General features: G+C 37.5%; 1 protein-coding gene across 1 annotated transcript in view; it reads right to left on the bottom strand.

The window, feature by feature from the left end:
• Positions 1-94: 94 nt before the first annotated feature.
• Positions 95-21909, bottom strand: part of LOC132098718 (FH1/FH2 domain-containing protein 1-like) — a 53213-nt gene continuing 31398 nt past the window's right edge. The window contains exons 7-30 of the mRNA XM_059504857.1: positions 20233-20344; positions 19996-20090; positions 19750-19893; positions 19003-19192; positions 18698-18854; positions 17423-17527; positions 16510-16602; positions 15820-15843; positions 15024-15068; positions 13639-13787; positions 12392-12469; positions 9458-10335; positions 8493-8648; positions 7915-8097; positions 6448-6567; positions 5912-6073; positions 5447-5637; positions 5062-5254; positions 4041-4209; positions 3630-3671; positions 3431-3514; positions 2949-3122; positions 1603-1903; positions 95-1364 (exon numbers count right to left, since the gene is read on the bottom strand). Coding sequence (XP_059360840.1) covers positions 1824-1903; positions 2949-3122; positions 3431-3514; positions 3630-3671; positions 4041-4209; positions 5062-5254; positions 5447-5637; positions 5912-6073; positions 6448-6567; positions 7915-8097; positions 8493-8648; positions 9458-10335; positions 12392-12469; positions 13639-13787; positions 15024-15068; positions 15820-15843; positions 16510-16602; positions 17423-17527; positions 18698-18854; positions 19003-19192; positions 19750-19893; positions 19996-20090; positions 20233-20344 — 3624 coding nt within the window. The 3' untranslated portion in view covers positions 95-1364; positions 1603-1823. The remainder of the gene's footprint in view (positions 1365-1602; positions 1904-2948; positions 3123-3430; positions 3515-3629; positions 3672-4040; positions 4210-5061; positions 5255-5446; positions 5638-5911; positions 6074-6447; positions 6568-7914; positions 8098-8492; positions 8649-9457; positions 10336-12391; positions 12470-13638; positions 13788-15023; positions 15069-15819; positions 15844-16509; positions 16603-17422; positions 17528-18697; positions 18855-19002; positions 19193-19749; positions 19894-19995; positions 20091-20232; positions 20345-21909) is intronic.

Here is a 21909-nt window from a genome sequence, read left to right as displayed (position 1 = left end):
AGACACATGCGCCCCCAGGAGGACAAAACAGAAGCATTACTGACATCTTTCCTTGATTGTTTGACTGGCAATAATAAAACGGGGAAAAATCCAATAAAAGTATAATGAAACATTTAATTTCATTTTAAACAATTTTTTTTCTTTGGATTCAAGGTCAACATGTCAATGTGAAACAATTCTGAAACAGAATATAATGTCTACCATCAGAAGCACTTGTACTTGCAAACTATTTAGTTGCAAACAAACTCTCTTTCTGCAGGTGTCATGAGTGGTGACGGGATGTCCAGCACTGGAACACGCTAATAGTGATACATTCAGAGTGAAGAACACATGCACTCATGCAGACAGGTTATAAGGTCATACATAAAACAACAGTGATTCATAGTGACTCTTAATTCCTACAGCATAACCCCATGTGCAAAAAAGCAATACCAAGAAAATCCTAAATATTTATGCTTGTAAAAAAAAAAAAATGCTAAAATGCCTTTAACGCAAGACTTCTCTTCAGCAAGAAATGGAGTGGTCCATCCATGCACACATTTTATAACATCTTTAAAATGGAACTAAAAAGGTTAAACTTGAACACATCAAAACGGCACAATAATAAATATCAAGAGAGAAATGTGATACAGCAGAATACAGGGCTGTGTTGTAACATCCACAAACAAAATCAAAAGAGCTCTGTGATTAATAAAAGAAAAACAAACATGTGACCTAGTTTATGTCCTCTAATCAAGAGTCAGGATATCCATTTGAACATCACCCAGGTGCACATGGGTCAGCTTTCCAGACACAAATTAAACCCGGTCCAAGACTAAAGAGTTTTCATTGGTCAATCATTACTGACAGTGCTGTTTATTCCTGGGATCAGCTTCATTATTGGGCACAGGAAACCAGTGTGTTAGAGTTACCTTATTGCACTCTCTGTTACGGGTTTCCATGTTCCTAACTTTGAGCTGGGCCATTCTAACAGATATGGCTAAAATAAAAAATTCAGTAACTTAAAACTTTCAAATCCTTCATACATCTCTTTGACTGATAAATTGTGCTTCAATCTATGCAATGTAAGGCTCTATACAAAATAATATGTGCATCTGTTCAAACTACATAGCATTTCATGTCAGTAGATCATATTATATGCAGATATTCTCCATCGGTAAACATGGGCTGTTATTTAATACTATGCCATTAAAGTTTGTACCAATCAAATCATGATATGTGACCTTTGATCACAAAGCCAGTCATAAGGGTCAATTTTTCAAAATTTAGATTTCTACATCATCTGAAAGCTGAATAAATAAAATTTCCATTGATGTATGGTGCAAACAAATCTAAATATTGAGAAAATCAAATTTAAAGTTGTCCTAATTAATTCTTAGCAATGCATATTACTAATCAAAAATTACGTTTTAATATATTTACAGTAGGAAATGTACTAAATATCTTAATGGAACCTGATCTTTACTTAATATCCTAATGATTTTTGACAAGAAAAATCAATAATTTTGACCCATACAATGTATTTTTGGCTCTTGTTACAAATATACCCCAGTGACTTAAGACTGGTTTTATGATCCAGGATCACACAGATATCATGCACACACTTCAGGTCTTTGTATAGTAGTGCAGCTATTTGTATTTCAGCTGGAAGGACATGATTCATCCACTGAATTGTTCAGATTGGCAGACAGATTTAGTTGCAGGCATCCCACAAAATGTCAGTGAAGATCCCTTCATCACAGATCTTCCTGTCATTAGTGCAGCTCTTCTTATGGCCTCATTGCTGCCCTGCTACAGTTTCCCCAGCATGACAGCTACCAGCTTCAGACCTTCCCGTTAGTACTGCCGAGGCCAAGGGCCTGCACCACTTCCACACTCAGCCCACTCTTCAGAGTCCTCCGCACTGCAAACACAAACAGCACACCATTAAAACCACAACACTTCATGTTAAACTGTAATATAAAGCATGCAACTCAGTGTCAAACAATCAAAATAATACATAAACTATTAGCACACATAAAGACTATCTTTTGATGAACTAAAATGCTCTGGAATGGAAAAGTTAAAGCCTTCCTGTAGTTCAAACAGTAGAGAAAGGCGTTAGCAACACCAAGGTCATGGGTTTGATTCACAAGAACTAATAAATGTGTACCTTGAATGCAATGTAAGTCCCTTTAAAATAAAAGCATCTGCCAATTGTATAAATGTAAATTATAAAGGTAAAGCCGCAGACAAATTAGCAAATATTTAGCAACATTTTGATGGCAAAAAGAGTCCATTGTTTATTGTCAATAATGAAGTGATGTATGAAGCACCTCTCACACAGAAGTTACTTTCAAACCAAGAAGCTCTCTGTTGGTCAACACGGCAAACTCGCATTACCAACTTGAACCCTGTTGCAAAGTCTGCATGCTGAAATCTTTCCCTCATGTTAAATTACCAATTTCATGAATTAATATTCCTATACAAATGACTGGATTTCTCCCACGTAAATGTGCCAAACAATGGTAAATCTACTGCTCTTTAAGATATACCAGTTTCGGCATATTATAAATAAATCTTAAAAGTCTCAGCTGCACTGATTATTTTTCAGGTTTGGAGGTTTTTGTGCTTTCAGTTTCCATTTTTTAAAGTACAGTTGCAAGAATCCCCTACAAAAGGCTCTCTGTGGTGTCGATTTCTGAGATGTTTGTCAATTAAATTCGGCACAAGCAGAAGTAAAGAGGTGGCACGACATGGATCTAACGGAGATTTAGGGGCTTTTGAAAGTTAAGCAATGGTTGAAGCCAGATTACATTGTGTTTTGTACACAGAGTTTAATGCAAACAGTGACTAAATCCTTAATCTCATTCCCCAGGTTTAGGGCTAAAACAACACTCAGAAGTGGTTATGAAGATCAGTGGTCAAAAAAGAAATAAAAAATGCATTGACAGTCTCAATGTACTTACATGATTTTCTGTTAAGCCGTGAGCGTTTGCGTGTTTTAGGGCTAGACGCCCTCTCTGTGGGATTTTGGGTGACAGACTTAACCAGACGATCCATGATCTCATCTGTGGCATCGTCCTGTGAGCTGGTGCTGTCCTCTTTGGCTACAGACATGTTTGTACTAAGCCTGCCTAAACCTGTGTAGAAATTACATTAGATCAGTCATTTGCTTAATTACTTCAAAACCGGTCCAAGATCTTTCAAAGGAAGCGTTAAAATGAATGAGGCTGGTATTACTCCTCAGCAAGCTGATGAAAATCTGTCATTTGTCAAAGGTTCACAGATATTCAGGCAAATACAAAGTTGGGTGCAAAGTTTGAATCTATGGCTTATTCATCCAGGTTTTTCCCATGTCTGTCTTGACAGCCCTCGAAAATCATTTTAGTTCATAATAAATCTGTTAGTTGAGCAAACCCACTCCATGCAGCCTGTGCAGTAGCTCTACCTACATCATCATCATCATCATCATCCTGTGTTGATTGGCTGTCTATTGGTGAAGTAGGAGCACTGTCAGAGTCATAAGGCCCCTCTGTGAGATCAAATTACCCAACCTTAATGCTCTCATTAATTATAAAGTTCTACCATATATTAAAAGCTGCACAATTGGTTTTTCGTTGCACACATCCATGCTCCAAATGCTGTACCTTGATGACTTGGAGAAGTGTCACCACTAGTGGTAAGAATCTCTATAAAAGATCCCAAATTGATAAACAAAACTTAAATAATAATAATAATAATAATAATGGTAATCATCATAATCATCCAAACAATTACAATATATGACATTTTAAAAAGGCAAAATGAAAAAGAAAAAACATCTGTTTGATAACTGATTTTTAATTTTTTTATTGAAACTGGAGCCCTTAGTTCTGCATCTGGAGATGTTACTTCTGTGAGTGTGATTAAACAAATCTGGATCAACTAATGAATGTTTCTAAACCAGGTGTGCGAGAGAAGGGATGGAACTAAATTCTAAAGGAAGGTAGGGTCCGAGCAGGAGGACTAACACTGGTCTAAACTGCTACACCTGGATTTGTGTTGTTGTGGTATCTTACTTCGTACAGCGCGGCTCCTTCGCAGGTTGCTGTTGTCATTGTTGGCAATGAGCAGGTTTTTCATGTTCTCATGCTCCTCTTGGGCTGGCTCTGATTCTGTTGTTGAAGAAACCAGGGAAGGGCTGTCCTCCAGAGACAGCTGTGGAACTGCTACCGAAAACTTCTCAGTCTGTGAGAAAAAAAGATAGCATAATTAGTAATGTTTTTTTTCTCAATCTACTAAACTGACGATTGAGGGTGATACAGTGGGGTTATGGACAGGGCCATGAAATGGTTCATTCCTTCAAATTAACGATCTGAGTTCAATACTATTTAGGCTGAATTGACAACATTTGTGGCATAATGTCGATCAGGGCTGTTTTCAGAGGGAGGACAAGTGAGTAAATTGTCCCAGGCCCTGTGACATGGTGGGCCTGCTAAATGCTTTATCTTTATAAAATTGGGTGTTTAGAGGTGGACCATAGTTGGATCTGGACCATGGTCTGGGTTTTGTCTAGCAATGACATTGATGGTACTGAAATGATTAAGATGCAAAAAAAAATCTTATTTTGTTTAAAGAGCATATTTTTTTCCCCCATTTAGTACTGGCCTACAGAAGACACACAGAATAAGTACACTTTACTCTAATCGAATTCAAAAACATTTTCACTCCTGGAGGATTTTTCTGATGATCAGTGGGCAGTTCAACAGCTCTGGACAAACAAGCGACTCATGAACGACTATCACAAAATATAAAAGCCGTGGCTCACCCAGGAAAAATCACAGCATTAAGAATCAAGCCATACGTACACTTTTTTAAATATTATTATTATTTCAGTTTTTTTTTGTTAAACTTAACTAACTTTTTCAGATTCTACGAGATATGTGTAATCTTAAGACTGTATCTGTAAATAGGAAGTAAATAAGCAATAACCATTCAAATAGATATATCAAAAAGACTAAAACATTATACATGATGGTATAAGATTAGTGAAATAAAAATCAGAGTTCATGATTTCCCTCGAGAGCTTTAATTCCTCACCTCTGTGATCAGCTTGCCCCGGGTCTTGGTGCGCTCCCGGTGGACGGCACGCTTGCGTTTCTGGGTGAGGACTCTCTCTTGGGTGGTGCGGTACTCCAGGGCAAACTCACTGATGATCTTACAGAACTGAGTTACTTTAGTGTCCCGCACCGAGTACGAAGGCTGACCCAAGTACAGCAAGAAAGAATGAAACCTGCAATGTGAAGGAAGTAGAAGTTAATAGACATTATGCTCCACTTCATCCTAATTAAAAAATCAGACACAGTTATTCATGCTCATAAACTTATGGGAAACATCCAAATGAAGCTGGTATCTTATGGTTTAACATGTTGAATTATAAAATGGATTACAGTGAGGTTTGTGTGTGTGTGTGTGTGTGTTTTACCTATTAACAATGCGTCTGTGCACTACTTTCAGGATGATGATCCTATCAGTACAGTCCTTCAGAAATTCTGTCATTTTGTTTTTCAAGTTAGGTTTAGTTTCGTGTTTGGCCATTACTTTAAGGTTGTCCCAAGAGGCTTTGCATTTTCTCTCCAACTGAATAAGGTTTTCAGACAACTGCTCAAAATCCACCTGTGGGAAAAGAGAGGAGGCAGTGATGAATTATAAAGATGAACAGTGTTATTTACATAGTTTCCTTTAAATGGAGAAACAGAACAGAAGATGTACACAGGCAGTCTATTCATTAATTACAATGGCTACTTTTACAAGATGTGCTGAAGAAAAAACAGCTACTATAAAAGCCTAAAAATTAATAAATAGTGTTGAACATGGATGTATCTAAAAGGTAAGACAAACAGAACAAAGGAAATAAAAATGCATATAAAGAAGCATCTTAGTCACTTACTTTAGCAGAGCGTGTGATTGATGAGATCTCGGAGTAAAGGTCTGTCGTATCTGGGTAGTTTTCCACCACAAAATTGCAGGTATGATGAAGCAGAGACTGCCTGTGCACTGTGTCCTTCACCTCAGTAACCTTCTCCAGATAACTGAGCTCAAAGCCCTTAGCCTGCAGAGAGACAAGAAGTGCCAATTAAAGTCATAATGTGATATTCAATTAACTTATACATTAGCTTTGTTGGCAACTGGTGGGAAAAACATTAAGACAGCTACTCATTAAATCAAATGGCACAAATTAAAGGACATCATGCTCTGAACAGTCATTAACTGCAGAGTTCAAGAGGTCATGAAATACTACAGCACAGAAAACATGCCATGCAGGGTCTTGATCATATCTTACACAAGACAAAAGTAAAAGATGAAGATATTAGCACACAGAGCTGCTCTGACTAATCACGTGTTCATCAAGCTTCAGATTGGCGCACATGCGCTTAATACAGGTGCTGTAAAGGTAACTCTGCTCATAGGAGATGGAGCACTTACACTGGAGCTATTGAGGAAGTTTCCAATGGCCAGTAGTGTTGCTAAGATACGCTTGAAGGTTTTGTTCTTGGCAAGTTGTTCCATACCCAGTTTCAGGTCAAAAAGAGGCTCTGCAATCTCCTGCAACATCCGTGTGTGATGGATCGAAGAATGACAGAGAAAGAGAGAGATTGTGAATTAATATTTGGTAATGAAAGCCCCACTAAACACAAAGTCATTACCAATCAAGGACGGCAGAACTCAATTGAAGAAGATTTAATGACTAAATTCCTACTGTCAGAGTCTAATGATCATACATAATGTAATTCGCCTTTAATCGTGTGTGTGTGAATATGTGTGTGTTTTAAATGTCAAAGTGAATAAATAAATAAATAGTCTCAATGTAGTCGTAATACTGTAGCACACTGGCACAAACAGCAATATCACAAAATACACCAGTGATCTTTAGACAGTTACATACATTAATTATAATAGAGGTAAACAATGCATTGACCAATTAATATAATCCATTACCTGTATATCTTTGGGATGCCAAGCAATGCAGGATTAGGTGTGTATATGAGCAGTTTTTACAACCGCTTCAAATGCAGCTCATCCAATCAGACTTCACAGTGGGAATCAGATTTACATATAAAAATAACAACAATAATCTAATGCTTACAAATAGATTACCAAACATTTGGGTTCAGTTTTTGTTGTTGTTTTTGAAAGGCATAATAATAAATGTAAAAAATCTGTTATTTTGAACTTTCTATTCATTCATTAATTTCCAAAAAATATAAGGTAATGGCTGCTGAAAATTCAGCGTTGCATCACAGCAATCAATTGCATTTTAGAAAATAGATAACAGTTATTTTTAGTTAAAACAGATAAGTAAAACAGATAGGGATGCACCGATACCAATTTTTTCAGTACTCGCCAGATACTGATACTTTTATGGCACTTATCACATGCTGTATGGCAGGGATCCTCAAATCTGGACCTCGAGATCCACTTTCCTGCAGTGTTTAGCTCTAACCCTAATCAAACACACCTGAGCATGCTAATCAATGGCAATCAATGTCTTTGGGATCATTCGAAAATCGCAGACAGGTGACTTTGATCAGGGTTGGAGCTAAACTCTGCAGTGCATTGGACCTCCAGGGCAAGATTTGAGGAAGGGGGCTGTATGGTATCGGGGCATTATAATGAGTACGAGTACAGGAGCTCAGTATCGGGCCCGATACCGATACTGGTGCATCCCTAAAAACAGATATTTTAACAGGACTGTTATGGAGTATTAAATGACCAACTCTGCAAGGAAATTTAACTTAGACTAGTACTAACATCTAGTAGCAAACATATAGCAACATATAACGGTTTAGCTCATTAATCCTTTTATTTTGATCATGCCACTGGAGGAAACAGATTTTCATTCTGAGTATAAACTTAGTATAAAAAGAGGATTTATTGTCATAGGACTCTGACCTTCTCCAGTGTCTCATAGTTAAGTTTAAAGGCCCAGAGCTGTAATCTGGCTGTAAGGCCACTGATGGAGGAGAGAGTGAGCAGAAACTGCTCTGCTGTACCCAGCGGTACATCAGGGTTAGCCAGCTGCGCCTCCTGAATCTTCTGTTTCTCTTCATCTGTTGGAGTCATGGTCAGGATTTTCTACAGGTGGATCAGATTTGTACTTTTTAATTAACCATCTGAATCTTTAATAATTTCACATGAATTATAAAAATAAAGACAAATAAATAAAATGATCTGATGTTTATGGTTAATACATAAAGGAGGGAATGTTTAAAGGGATGGTTTACCTCAAAATGAAAATTCTGTCATTAATTACTCACCCTCATGTCGTTCCAAACCTGTAAGACCTTCATTCATTTTCGGAATACAAATATCTTAATTTATGTTCCAAAGGTGAACAAAGGTCTTACAAGTTTGGAACGACATGAGGGTGAGTAATTAATTACATAATTTTCCTTTTTGGAGTGAACTACCCCTTTAAACAAATGAAATGAGCTACTACTGCCCCCTGGTGGATGCTAGTGCTACATTACCTCAATGCCCTCTTTACTGATGGCAAACTCATCAAAGGTGAGGATGGCACTTTTGATGACATGTACAGCAGGCAAAACAGTCATGCCGATGTTGATAGCATTGCTCCTCTTAGGATCAAGCACTAAAATTGCTGCTTTCTTGGTCTCAGCACATTTCTGTAGGAATAGGATAAAACTATTTAAAGCATGCACTGGCCATTAAAAAAAATAATAATAAAATAAAATCAATGGATCAACTGTTTTTAAAGTTTTCTCGCAGTAATTTTAAATCAAATTTTAAATGCTTTTTCCGTGGTTGAGGTTCCAAACCTTGGAACAGTCCCCCATTCCACGTGAGGTCAGCTTCATCAGTTACCACCTATACAGTAAGTCTTACTTTATAACTTTTTTTTTTTTTTCGTAAAATTTTGAATAAACTGTGTTTGTTGTATTTAATATTAAATGTTGATTTTCATTAAAAAAAATTTTTGTAAAGCACTTTGGGGCTGCGTCTGTTGTTTATAAATGTGCTGTATATATATATATATATATATATATATATATATATATATTATATATAAAAATTTGCTTGCTTGCTTACTATAAAAAATCTGTAGCTTTAACATTTATTCGCCCATATACAGTATTCAAAAGTAGCACTCCCCCAGTGAGGTCAGCTATCATCGTTTAGTAGTCAAATGGCTTTAGTAAATTGGTAAATAGTCATTTTTTTGTGTAACTCTGAATAGTTTAATTTTAAGTTTGCCAGTTTGTTTGTGTTGTCTGGCATACATATGCTCTATTCGTTACTTGTCCCTTTATGTAAGAGGCATAAGATTGTAGCCCTTCTCTGTATTTGCATACAAATGTGCAAGGATACATTTGTAAAAATAAAAACTAATAATAATAATAATAATAATAATAATAATGATTCTTCTTATTAAAGAATTTTAATATCATAGGAAAACAATGTTTGCCTGTCGCACCTTTGCTACTGGAAGGTCCTTTCCTTTGGACTCAAACAGGTGCTCCAGCTTAGCTGTATCGACTGCAACCTTATCAAGCGAAGCCCAAACTGTGCCCCGCCCAAACTTGCACTTCCTGGGACTCTCTGGCTGCTTGAGCTCCTTCCAGAACAGCTTGACCGTTTTCCGTTTTTTTAGAAAAGCCGGATCATTTCCTTGTGACGGGGACGGAGGGAGGAGTCCTGGAGGAGGAGGAGGCACACTCAAACCTCCAGGAGGTGGAGGAGGAGGGGGTGGAGCCAGACTAGCAGGTCCAGGAGGAGGAGGGGGTGGTGGCGGTGGGGGAGCTGAGCCTGGCACTGGAGGAGGGGGTGGAGGTACTCCATTAGGCAAGCTGGTGTCAAAAGTGTCTATATCTAGCACATCGATATCCTCCTCCTCCATCAGATCGGAGAAGTCAAGATCTTTAATCCGCAGGGGTCTGGAGCTGGGCTGCAGCTTCTCCCAGGCATCCTGACTACCCCTGGATAATGGTGTCATCATTGTCTTTTCTAAACTCTGTGAATGAGTATCCGCTTCAATACTGTATTGTGGATGCAGCTTCTTGTGCTGTCCCTCTACTAGCCTGGCGCGAGCGGCCTGAGCAGTACCTTCAAGGCTCTCCAGCTCCGCACGCCTGGATGTGTCCTCTGTGGGCTGAGAAGTGTGAGACTGCAGTGTTGAGAGCCGTCCGGCCATACTGGTGATCCCATGGCCCTCAAGTGCACTTTCCAGACTAGGACTTTTTAGGCCTCCAGAGGTGTTGTTTTTGGAGTAGAGCATATCCAACATGAACTTCCTGTCATTAGAGAGGGTGTTGTGCTGTTCCGCTGCACTGCCCTGACGCTGCAAACCACTCTCTAGAGGAACCATTTATAAAAAAAAAAAAAAAAAAAACATATTCAGTGCTGAAGGAAACCAGTATATAATTGTAATATTGGCATGTATCAGTTTTTGGTCATAACATGAAAATAAATCTTATTGATATTGGTCGGAATTGTTATATTGTGAATTCCTAGAAAGTATGCAGTATGCAGCATAACAGTGTTGCCATCTGCACTGTAGTTAAGCAATAATCTAAAAACAGCTGCAGGCTATAAGAGACATCCTACCTTCAAAATGCCCAGTGCAAGCACAGACCATGTTGTTCCCACATGCTACCATCCTCTAGTTTCAGTAATCCAGTGCAGATGAACAACAGTAACTCACTCCACTGAGGTCTAGCAGCAGTGTAGAACTAACTGCCAAAAACCTCAACAAGCCAAAACGGAAACCGAAAAAAGGGGAGATCCCCATCTCAAAATCTAAACAATTTACATCTCTGCCCTCTACTTCAGCTAATTTATACTCCCTGGAAGAAAGGCCTGTTAGTGGCTGTGTCATTTGGAACACGGCCACTGGAGGAAGAGATGGAATCACTCTCAAACATTTCCACTTTGAAGAATTCTGCTTGAAATAAAGTTCTTGACTTTCCAAAGAAGCCCTCACACAGAAGTGCGTGACTATCGCTCAGTGTCAGAGATTTTCAGTGGCCAGAAACCAGGTTAAAAAACCTACTGGGGTCATTAGATGGTTATTAGAAGAAAATAGTTGCTCATTAAATTAAAAAGCCATGTCTGCTTGACAAGTGTTTGGAAATACACGTGATCTTTTTTTAAAGTGCCCCTATTATGCCATTTCTAAGCTTCCTTCCTAAAATTGTTTTGGGAGCCCCCTACAACAGGTTAACATGAACACAAGGTAAAAAAAAAAACCACTTTAGTTTTCTCATAATATACAGTACGTTTAATTTCACAGCAATTCTCAATAATTCATAAATGAGATTCAGTCTCTCTAAACCCCTCCTTTCTGTGAGCCTACTCTGTTCTGATTGGTCAGATGGCCCAGTCATTTGTTATTGGTCACCGTGTACAGTAAATGTCGGAAATGAAAAACCCATTGCCATAACTGAATGACAGCTCTGGAGAGAATGTATAGAGAGAAAAGATGGTATCGATTTCACGTTATAAATTCGAAGCCTGATTTGATCAACTAGACAGTGATTCGCAAACACAACTGAAGCAGGATGTTTCTCAGTGGTAAGTGTCAACCTAGTTTGTGGTAGTTATAGGACGGGAACTGTATCAGAATGTCAAGCCAAGGTTAAAACCTCTGTTGCCACAAAGCACAAGTAGTATTATCCATTTCTGCACTAGATGAGCATTAGATGCATATTTTATACAGTATTAAGTGTATTTTGAACGATCAAGAGGAAATATAAACATCTATTATTTATCATACTTGCACGTTATGATTTGGTGGAGTAATCTGGTCTAATTAAGTTAATTGATTATTTAGTCATCAGTAAAATGACTGGACATTGTAACGTTACTGCTGTGGCACCATTGAAAAAAATGAATGTCAACCACTGATTCTTTGCAGCCTTATCAAACATAAGTGAACATAAAACAAATTTACTTTCACAGTGTAGGACACAGCTTCTTCTCGACATGACGTCTTCCACACAGAAATGCAACACTGTTTCAGGGTGGATCAAGTTGTTTGTGGCCGGACAATGTAGAATATAGGCTGGCATTATGCAGATGTGTTACCCAGTGTCATGGAAATGGGATTCTAATTCCTGACGACTCGTTTAGGTGATTCAGAGTCGATTATTTCATATGAGAGACAATAACTTTATTTACCACGCACTGTCGGCTTCACTACTTTGCAGTTACATTATTCACATACAGCTACATTACACACTGCAATATTCGAAATGGCATAATGGGGCACTTTAAGAGTGAGGGCTGGCTAAGCTTTGAATTAGGTATGTGGAAGACAAAATGTTTGTTGATGTCATAGGCGGGCAGAGAGGCAGTATGAATGACATGGAGGACAGAGACGGAGGGTTGTGGTAGGAATGGAATCTCTTGCCTGCTTCATTGTGGGCTGCTGTTGTGTCCTCTGGCTGCTCCAGGGTGTGCCTGGTCAAGTCCGGACCACTAAAAGATCCTGCAAGACACATCGGAAAACATTGAAAAAACACAATCTCACATAGAAAGATCTAGCAGTGCCTAAACCATACAAAAACTTTATATAATTTATATAATTCCATGCAAAAGTTCATATAACAGTTGTGAATATGTGACAACTCGTGAAGCAATCTATTAATATCCAAAAGACCAAACCAGAATCATACACAGTTATCACAGGAAGTTCATAAGAACTAACACGGACGTTAATAGCACTGTTTAAGTATTATTTATACACTATTACGGAATTTATTATTTATTTTTAAATAGCTTTTAATTTAACGTTTTCTGTTTTCATTTTAAGACATTAAGTTCAAGTTGCTGTTTTAGGTGCTTTTGTCATATTACACTTATTTTTATTTATTTATTTTTGGATTTATTTTTATTTCAGTTTTAATATTTTAGTGTTTCAACTTCTGATGAAATATAACTTCTCGGATGCAGCAGTGATGTGGACTGGAAGTTGTCATTGTGCAACTATCATTTCTTCTCCCATAACAATCAATCATCTCTCTGACACATAATTAGCAACATTCAGCTCTGCAGGACCCATGATTCCAGAAGAACACAAAAAGATCATCTCAACCTTACAACATTAATCAAGTTAGACAACATCTTATCTGTGCTGGGCATAAACCAGATGACACACAAGCAAGCAATAATTAAAGGTGTGCAGCTCCAAAAAGCAGTCAGAACCATCACAATTAGAACGCTGCTGAAAGTTATCAATCTCAACAGGACACATGACATAATCTTGATGAACTTGCTCTAGAACAATCAGAGCACATTCCAGACTTGGCAATTACATGTGCAATAACCTCAAAGAGTGTAAACTAGCTTGTAATTCTTCATGACAGTGGACACACAACAACAGACAAATTAATTACCACAAATACGCTTACACACTCATAAGCATTCAGGTTTAGTAAAGCTTTTTTGACCAGGGGAAAGCAGAGAGATTAAGATGTCATGACTGGAGTCTTGATAGATAGAAAGACACGCAGAGGAAGAGAACAACAGAACAAAAAGAGAAGTGCAGTGGAGGAGAGGAGAGATGGAATGCATCCGGTTGAAAAGGAAGAAATCTGCACATATTTTGAAGCACAACAGTTTGACACGGTAAGGAACAGAAGGTCAGGGTTTCAGCACCTGCAGTGGTTGACCTGGAGACTGGCTGCTCGGCTTCAGTAGATGCCTCTACATCTGCAGACGCCACACTCTCGCTTAGAGAAGGTCTCTCATATGACTTCCTTTTCTTCTCCCACTGGGATGCAGCCAGACTACGCAAGAAATTGTCTCTATAAAGTCAACAGAGAAGCAGCACTCATTTACTGAGCTGTAAATGGACAGTTGGGAACACAAGTGTTCTGATTCTGAGGAGAAGTTATATATAGTAAACCTGCTCTGAAATGAGTAGTTGCAGAATACAGTGAAACCATAAACTAGTTCAAATCACAAAGGCTAAATTTACCTACATTTAAGCTGGACTAAATACTTTCAGTTTGTCCAGACTTTTCTTCTGTTTAGTACAGTAACAAAAAATATGGTTACACTTTATTTTAAGGTATCCTTGTTACAGCGTAATCAGAGCCATATGGCTCTGAGCGTAATTATACATTTAAGTACTGAGTAATATTAATTAACTACATGTTACTATATGGTTAGGATTACTTGCATGTATTTATGCACAATTAACTGTTATTATAATAGTAAGTACAAGTAACATGTAACAAGGACACCTTAAAATAAAGTGTTACCAAAAAATATAAGTTGTCCTAAAACCAAAACAATACCCATTCTTGTCTTAAGACAACTTATTAACTTTTATGATCCACTTTAAATGTTGACTACAGTATATTTATATTTAAAGGTTATTACACACTTGTTCAATACCGTGTGGTTATATTCCAAAGACACAACAGATTAACAATATTGAACAGGAAAGCAACATGGAATAATAAATAAATGCACTTTAAAAACAATAAAAAGCCCTGTGTCAGACAAAGCCCACCACCACCACCATCACCATATAAATTATTCTTATTAATTATTTCCCACAATTTCTAATCGAATTACTTCTAAGCTGCTATAAATGTAGAAAACAAAATGTATGCATTAATACTTGTTTCAATAACCACCGTGCTGATCAGGTTTGATTAAGCATTGGCTCTCCCCACAGTGATGCACCAGAAGTACTGTCAGTTACACTGAGGCATGTGTGCCAAGAATAAACTGCTTCCCATGAATGACATATTCATGATGAAATCTATATACGATTTTTGTTTTTTAAAACTTGCTGAGAAACGCAACAGATACAAATGTAACTGTTAAACCCAATGCCACTGCATTAAAACTTGTTACTTAATATTATAAGAATTATACTACATTAAAAAATAAGTAGCCAAATTAAAGATTAATATTCACACAGCCTCAGTTTCTGAGCGTAGCAACTGAGTAAGCCCCCAAACACCTGGCCGCATGCTGATGTTTACAGAAAGAGAGCCTGTAATCATACAGAGCTGCTGCATACTTACTCATAATTCCTCAGAACCGGCAAGTCTCTATTCACACTCTCTGGACTGAAGAGAAACACTGCAATTTACACACTTTGCTCATATCACTCTTGTTAGCTACACTGCACAAGTCTCATTAAATGTATGGAAAATACTTTTAGAAAAACCGGTTCACATAACACCACATCTGGTTTAACTATAGCTTTTAAAGCTCTGAAAAAACTGCTTTATGGATTCTTCTGGCAATTTCAATAATAGCACATTTTTCCATGAACGGGGATATGACTGCAGCCCATAAAAAGACAGGAGATAAAGTCATCTTTGAGTAGCAACTTGAGATGAAAGAAGAACTTTATTTTTCCCATGACGGAAAACAGAAAATAAAGAATGACAATGAGGGGGAAAAGGCCACGGAGAAAAGAATTATCGTCCTTTCATGACGATAAAAAGGTAACTCTCGCTTCTAAACTCTGATAAATATTCTGCACTAATGTTATGTCAGAACTATCAGAAACCATAAATATCCAAGTAGCATTGCAAACAATAAAAGAAAAAGAAAATTCTAATTTAAAAAGTTAAATATGCATTAAATATATCTATTAAAACATATTCATTTTATTTGAATATTGTTTTTGTGGATTAGTCTTTGGCAGATATAATGGATCGATTTAATTTATTCTAAAATTTCCAGCCAGTAGTTGTTTCCTCCATCCCTCCCTGTATGACTTTGTCTCCCCAAAATGACTAAGCATCACAATGATTTAAAGTGCTAGCACCTCCAAAAGCCACATTCTTTGGCCACATTGCAGCTACTCACCAAACACTGTCTGCCTGGTGCTGTCTGTAAAAGGAGAGAGAAGCAAAACGCAGGAATGTTGGGCGCCACAGCAGTGGAGGAAGAGATTAGGAGACGTGCCAAATATTATGAGAGAAGAGAGGAGAGGAGTGAAAGATGCAGGGGGAGACAGAAAGAGAGAATACAAACAAAAAGAGACAGAGAGAAAGCAAGATAGGTAAATCAGGTAATTGGCAAAAACTGAAAAAAAAGGCAAAGAACATATTGAAGAAAGCAAATCTGTTACAAAGTTAAAATACAAAGAGCATTTGAGTAGAAGTAGAAAGATAAAAGTAAGAAACACACCTAATCTTAATAAAAATAATCAGTCTAATCCTCAGTGTCACAATCCCAGTTTTTTTAAAGTTATAAGTTAAGAGAACAATTAACTTCATCAACACTTTTAATAAATTCCATATTTGTTGAGACCTCAAAAATTGAAGACTTACCTATTTTCCTATAATTGCACAGTTAACGCAGTAGATTCCCATATATGTTGTTTGTCACAGATCACATTGTTCAAAACAGCTTACGGCATTCAACTCATCCTTGTTTTGCTCCTTCAAGACCTTCAAGTTCATCCCAAAATGCCCTGCCTTCTCTCATACCTACACCTCCCTTCACATCTCTATCCCTTCACTCCTCCTATCACAGGATCAGTTGCTTGCTTACTTGAAGACTCGCTTTCCCTCTGTCCGGCTGGGCTTCTCTGCTGCCGTCTGGGAAGGGAGCTCCTGAGGAGAGTCTGTTTCTGTGAAAGACGCTCTGTGGAGAGACAGTTAGTTAGTGCAAGCTAAATGCTACAGCACAGTATGGGCAGTTTCATGTGAATCATGTCCACACATACACAAACACAAAAAAAATGTGCATGTCATTAAATGTGTCACTATGCCACTTCAAAATACACTATTTGAAGGCACATTGTTTTGTTTAAAAAAACAACATCTAATTGGATCTAAAAGGAAACAGCTCCTTTAAGAAAAACAATACAATAAGGCTAACATATGTTAATGCATTTGATATTATGACATAACAATGAATAACAACTTTACAGGATCATTTCGCAGATGAGCTGACATCATGGTTACAGTGAGCAGAAAGCGGCGAGAGGCTTCTTCTGCGGTTCTGCTCCAGAAAGCAGCTTTCAGGACTTCTTTAGGAGTGCTACAATAATCCTCTCCTGCAACTGCCAAATTCTCACTGCAAAAGCATCCCTGCCACCATTTGTTCAGAGTGCTATTATGTAATATTTATATTCTGTTTCTGTAGTCTTGTTTTGTGTGGCCACTAGCTCACATTTTATATTTGTGATGCACCTTCAACTGTCAGGTAATAAATAAGACACACATTAAAAAAAAACTTTTACATGAGCGTGAGTTGTAATTATTGTTAGTTCAGAAAAGTTTGAAATAAGATTAATTTATTGTTGAAGGCTTGCTGACCTACAAAATCAAAAATCCAGTTTACTTTTAATATAATATGAGCTCTAAACTGGCCTCAGATCAGTAGCCAGGACAAGGTCAACAAACATCAAACAATTAGTCAAAGATTTAAAAGCAGAAAGTGATGTAAATGTGATACAGACCTGTTGGAGAAGCCTGAGGTTTCTTCAGTTATAGACCTCTCCTTTTTTAACCTCCGTCTAGAAATCCCCATGTGAGCTATGTACTGACTCATAAAAGAGCGCCCCCTAGTGAATGACCGAGGAATTGTGGGAGGGAGGACCGAGAAGTAGAGAGAAAGAGGAGGAACAGTGATGGTGGTTACATGGACAAACAGAGGGTTAATATGTTGACAGGACCAAAACATTAGCAAGAATCAGAGAAACAGTCCCGACCACCCAGAACCATTGTGAAAGTATGCAGTACTAAATTAGAAGAGGAAAATGGATATGAATAGAAATTGTTAACAATTAAGGATACACAAAAACGAATGATCACCAGTCTTAACCAAACTTTACAAAAACTTATCCTGAAAGATCATTTATGCTGCATGGATGTTTCAGAAATAATGCTAACTTTATGTATTACATATATTTATTTATAAATGATGCAATACTACTATGCATATGCATAAAACTAGGCGTATGCAGTTAAACTGATCACATCTTATAAAATATAAACTGCTGTTCTGTCGGATTTCATTCCTGTGCTTGTGACGGGTCACGTTCATTTGTGACATCACATTAAATTGGTGAAACATTTAGAGGAAAACACAAGCTCAGATCAAGAGAGCCCAGTTCTGGACCTTTAAGACCAAACACATCCTGTCCAATCCTAGAAAACATTCCTGTAGTGCTACGCAAAGAAGAAAGCTTCCCAAATAAAACATTCACTTTCCACATATATACGAAAGGACTATTGACTCTGTAAGACATTTCACTTTGGCCAAAGGAAACACTTGAAATAGCACATTGTGACTTGGGCAAACTGGGAGAAGCAGCCAACCCAAGCTTCTCACATACCCCATCTACAAAACCCAGAAACACCTGGCAAACTGAAGACTTAAACTGATATTCACTAGCTTAAGCATACATGTAACTAGAATGTAATGCTATTTACTCATTAGTGATGCAGATCTGCATTAAACGAACAAAGTTGGAAGAATTTAGAAGGAATATTTTTTATCATCCTATGTGAAAGATTTCTTTCTTACAGTGTCACGAAGGTCTGCTTATGTTACGCTGCCTCACAGTGGAGAAACACTGCATTGCCATATGAAAATACTTCAATATATCCTTACTGTTTTTCGCTCTGTTTGATTACGGAAAAGCGTAGTAATACAAAACATATTCCAAGTATATGATCTGTTTATGAATGTGTAAGAATGCATACAAACAAAACAAACTGTTAATACTCACAAGCTGAGATCTTGCTCAGAAGGGGTTGCAGACTCTGCTCCATTAGTCGCTGTGGGTGAGCTTAAGATCGTAGAGGAGGAACTGGTCAACAAAGGACTGCCAGAAACAGGAGAATAAGAGGAATCTGACAGCTGAGGGGAGGCTGTACGCATCACCTCTGAAACACAAAAGGTTCAAGTAAAGTATGAATGCTCTAATCTTTTATCTGAAATGACAATGTGCAGATGCTGAATGTGTGAGACAGGCCCTTCAGTGGATAGCACAAGGTACAAGGACAGGGGGCGGAGAGAGACTGCTGAAGATACCTGGGGTAGGGCTGTTAGATGAGACTGACACGGTTGGGGAAGCTGGACGAAAGGAACTCTCTGTAAGATTGTGAGAAGATGACCGCCGGCTCCTCCTGCCCTCCTGCTCGCTGGGGGTCAGTTTCCTTCGGTCTTTACGGACATTTGGTGCCCCTTCATCCATCTCACCATCTTCATACTTGAGGGCATTCTACATAATACACAAAACAAAGAAATCATTCACAATTTGTAGAGTTACACTACTGTTTACAAGATTTTTTAATGATTTTGACAGCAGAGTTTCAAGCTCACCCAGGCCATTTTTATTTTATTGTGAATACGGTAAAGACAATTGTGCAACAGTTTTTTTTATTGTAATATAATTAAAGATGTAATTTTAACATGTATTCCTGAAGCTGAATTTTTAGCAGCCATTAGTCTTAAATATCACATGAATCTTCAAAAATCATTCTTATATGCAGACTGTTTTGATCCTCAAGAGACATTTCTTATTAATATCACAGTTGAAAACAGTTGTGCTGGAAACAGTGCTATTTTTTCAGGATTATTTGATTAATAGAAAGTTCAAAAGAACTATTTATTTGAAATAATAATCTCTTATAACACGATAAAATGTTTTTACTGTCACTTTTGATCAGTTTAATTTTTTATTTATAAAAAAAACAAAAAAAAAATACTGACACCACATTTTGAACAATCATGTATATGTCTGAAATGTGAAGTGTTTGAGGTGTACTGGGAGTTTACCTCATAAATGATGAACTGCTGTTTAAGGTCACCTTCGGTGCCGCTGCTAGTCATACGTTTCTGGACTATCCTTTCCATTCCTAGCTGCTCCAAACAGTCGGTCACATCATAAAATGAGTCCTGATCAGGAAGCGCAGCCAGAGTCTGGGAGGCCAGAGGGAGAAAGCCATATCAAAGACATTGAGGCTCAGCACAGTGCTGATGTGGATCACGGTTGTAGATTTATAAGTCTAATCTGTGTTTTACCTTGTTGATGAGGCTCATGGTGTAGATGAGCAGCTCTGTGTCTGATCCATTCTTCTCTGACAGGATATCTGTTAGATATGTCCAAGGCTTTACTCCTGAAAGAGACAAAGTTCACTCTTAGTAACAACAACAAAAACATTTGTAAAAAAACAAAAACAAAAAAAAAACTAATTAATGGCACATGATGGAATGAAAATATCAGTGTAATGAGAGAATGTTTAATTAAATGTGTTTAACCTCTCTTCCCATCCACAATGGTGACAGCCTGAATAAGCAGTGGACTGTTGGACTCAGTGTATTCCACAAACACTATCAGCAACTTCAGAGCTGTCTTCACAACCAGCCGAGACTGAAGAGAAAGAGAAAAATAGGCCGTATTTACTGTCCTCTTACAGAAGATGGCAGTATCAAACCTCAATAAGGCTCAGTTATAATCTTTTTAATGCATTTAAGTTCTGCACAAAATAGTGTGTGATGACAAAATAAACATGCATCTTCAACATTAATACAATAACTTAGTAATAACTAGTATTTTGTGTTTGTTGTAAAAAAAAAAAAAAAAAAAAAAGTCTGGTTCAGGATTTATTTCTGATAGTTACTTGATTACTCATTTAGTCGATTCGCATTTTCACTTCCTCTTTGAAATCATGCAGAGGGATATGACCTCAAACTGATGCTTAAGATGACTGAATCAATTACAGTAAAAAAGTGACTAATCCCATGTCAACAGATTCACACTAATTTTACATAAAGATACTCCCAAAACTATACATACATTTTTTACATTTGTAAAGATGCAAACTCAAAGGGACAATGGCCCAAACTTGAAATGGTTGCAAAACAGCCCCAGCCAGTTTATTATAGCCATTTCAATATCAAGTAACTATTAATAAACATTTCTGTGAAGGATTTGGCAAACCATTCTCCCACAATAGTAATACGTGACCCTGGACCACAAAACAAGTCATAAGGGTCAATTTTTTTAAAATTGAGAATTAAACATCATCTGAAAGCTGAATAAATAAGCTTTCCATTGATATATGGTTTGTTAGGACAATATTTGGCTCAGATACAACTATTTGAAAATCTGGAATCTGAGGGTGCAAAAAAATCTAAATACTGAGAAAATTGCCTTTAAAGCTGTCCAAATGAAATTCTCAGCAATGCATATTACTAATCAAAAATTAAGTTTGAATATATTTACAGTAAGAAATTTACAAAATATCTTCATGGAACATGATCTTTACTTAATATCCTAATAGTTTTTGGCATAAAAGATAAATCAATAATTTTGACCCATACAATACAATACAACCCATACAAACATATGTGTTTGGTTGTGTGGACTGCAAGTTGAAAAAGGTTGGGAACCACTGCCCTAGAGACTTAAGACTGGTTTTATGATCCAGGGTCACATATACAGCCGTGGCCAAAAGTTTTGAGAATTACATAAATATTAGTTTTCAAAAAGTTTGCTAAACTTATTTTAGATCCTTGTTTCAGTTGTTTCTGTGATGTACTGAAATATAATTACAAGCACTTCATACGTTTCAAAGGCTTTTATCGACAATTACATGACATTTATGCAAAGAGTCAGTATTTGCAGTGTTGGCCCTTCTTTTTCAGGACCTCTGCAATTCGACTGGGCATGCTCTCAATCAACTTCTGGGCCAAATCCTGACTGATAGCAACCCATTCTTTCATAATCACTTCTTGGAGTTTGTCAGAATTAGTGGGTTTTTGTTTGTCCACCCGCCTCTTGAGGATTGACCACAAGTTCTCAATGGGATTAAGATCTGGGGAGTTTCCAGGCCATGGACCTAAAATTTGAACATTCTGGTCCCCGAGCCACTTAGTGATCACTTTTGCCTTATGGGTGCTCCATCGTGCTGGAAAATGCAATTGTTCTTCACC

Source organism: Carassius carassius, chromosome 2, assembly GCF_963082965.1.
Source record: "Carassius carassius chromosome 2, fCarCar2.1, whole genome shotgun sequence".
Classification (NCBI taxonomy): domain Eukaryota; kingdom Metazoa; phylum Chordata; class Actinopteri; order Cypriniformes; family Cyprinidae; genus Carassius; species Carassius carassius.
This window is presented reverse-complemented; position numbering and strand designations above follow the sequence as displayed.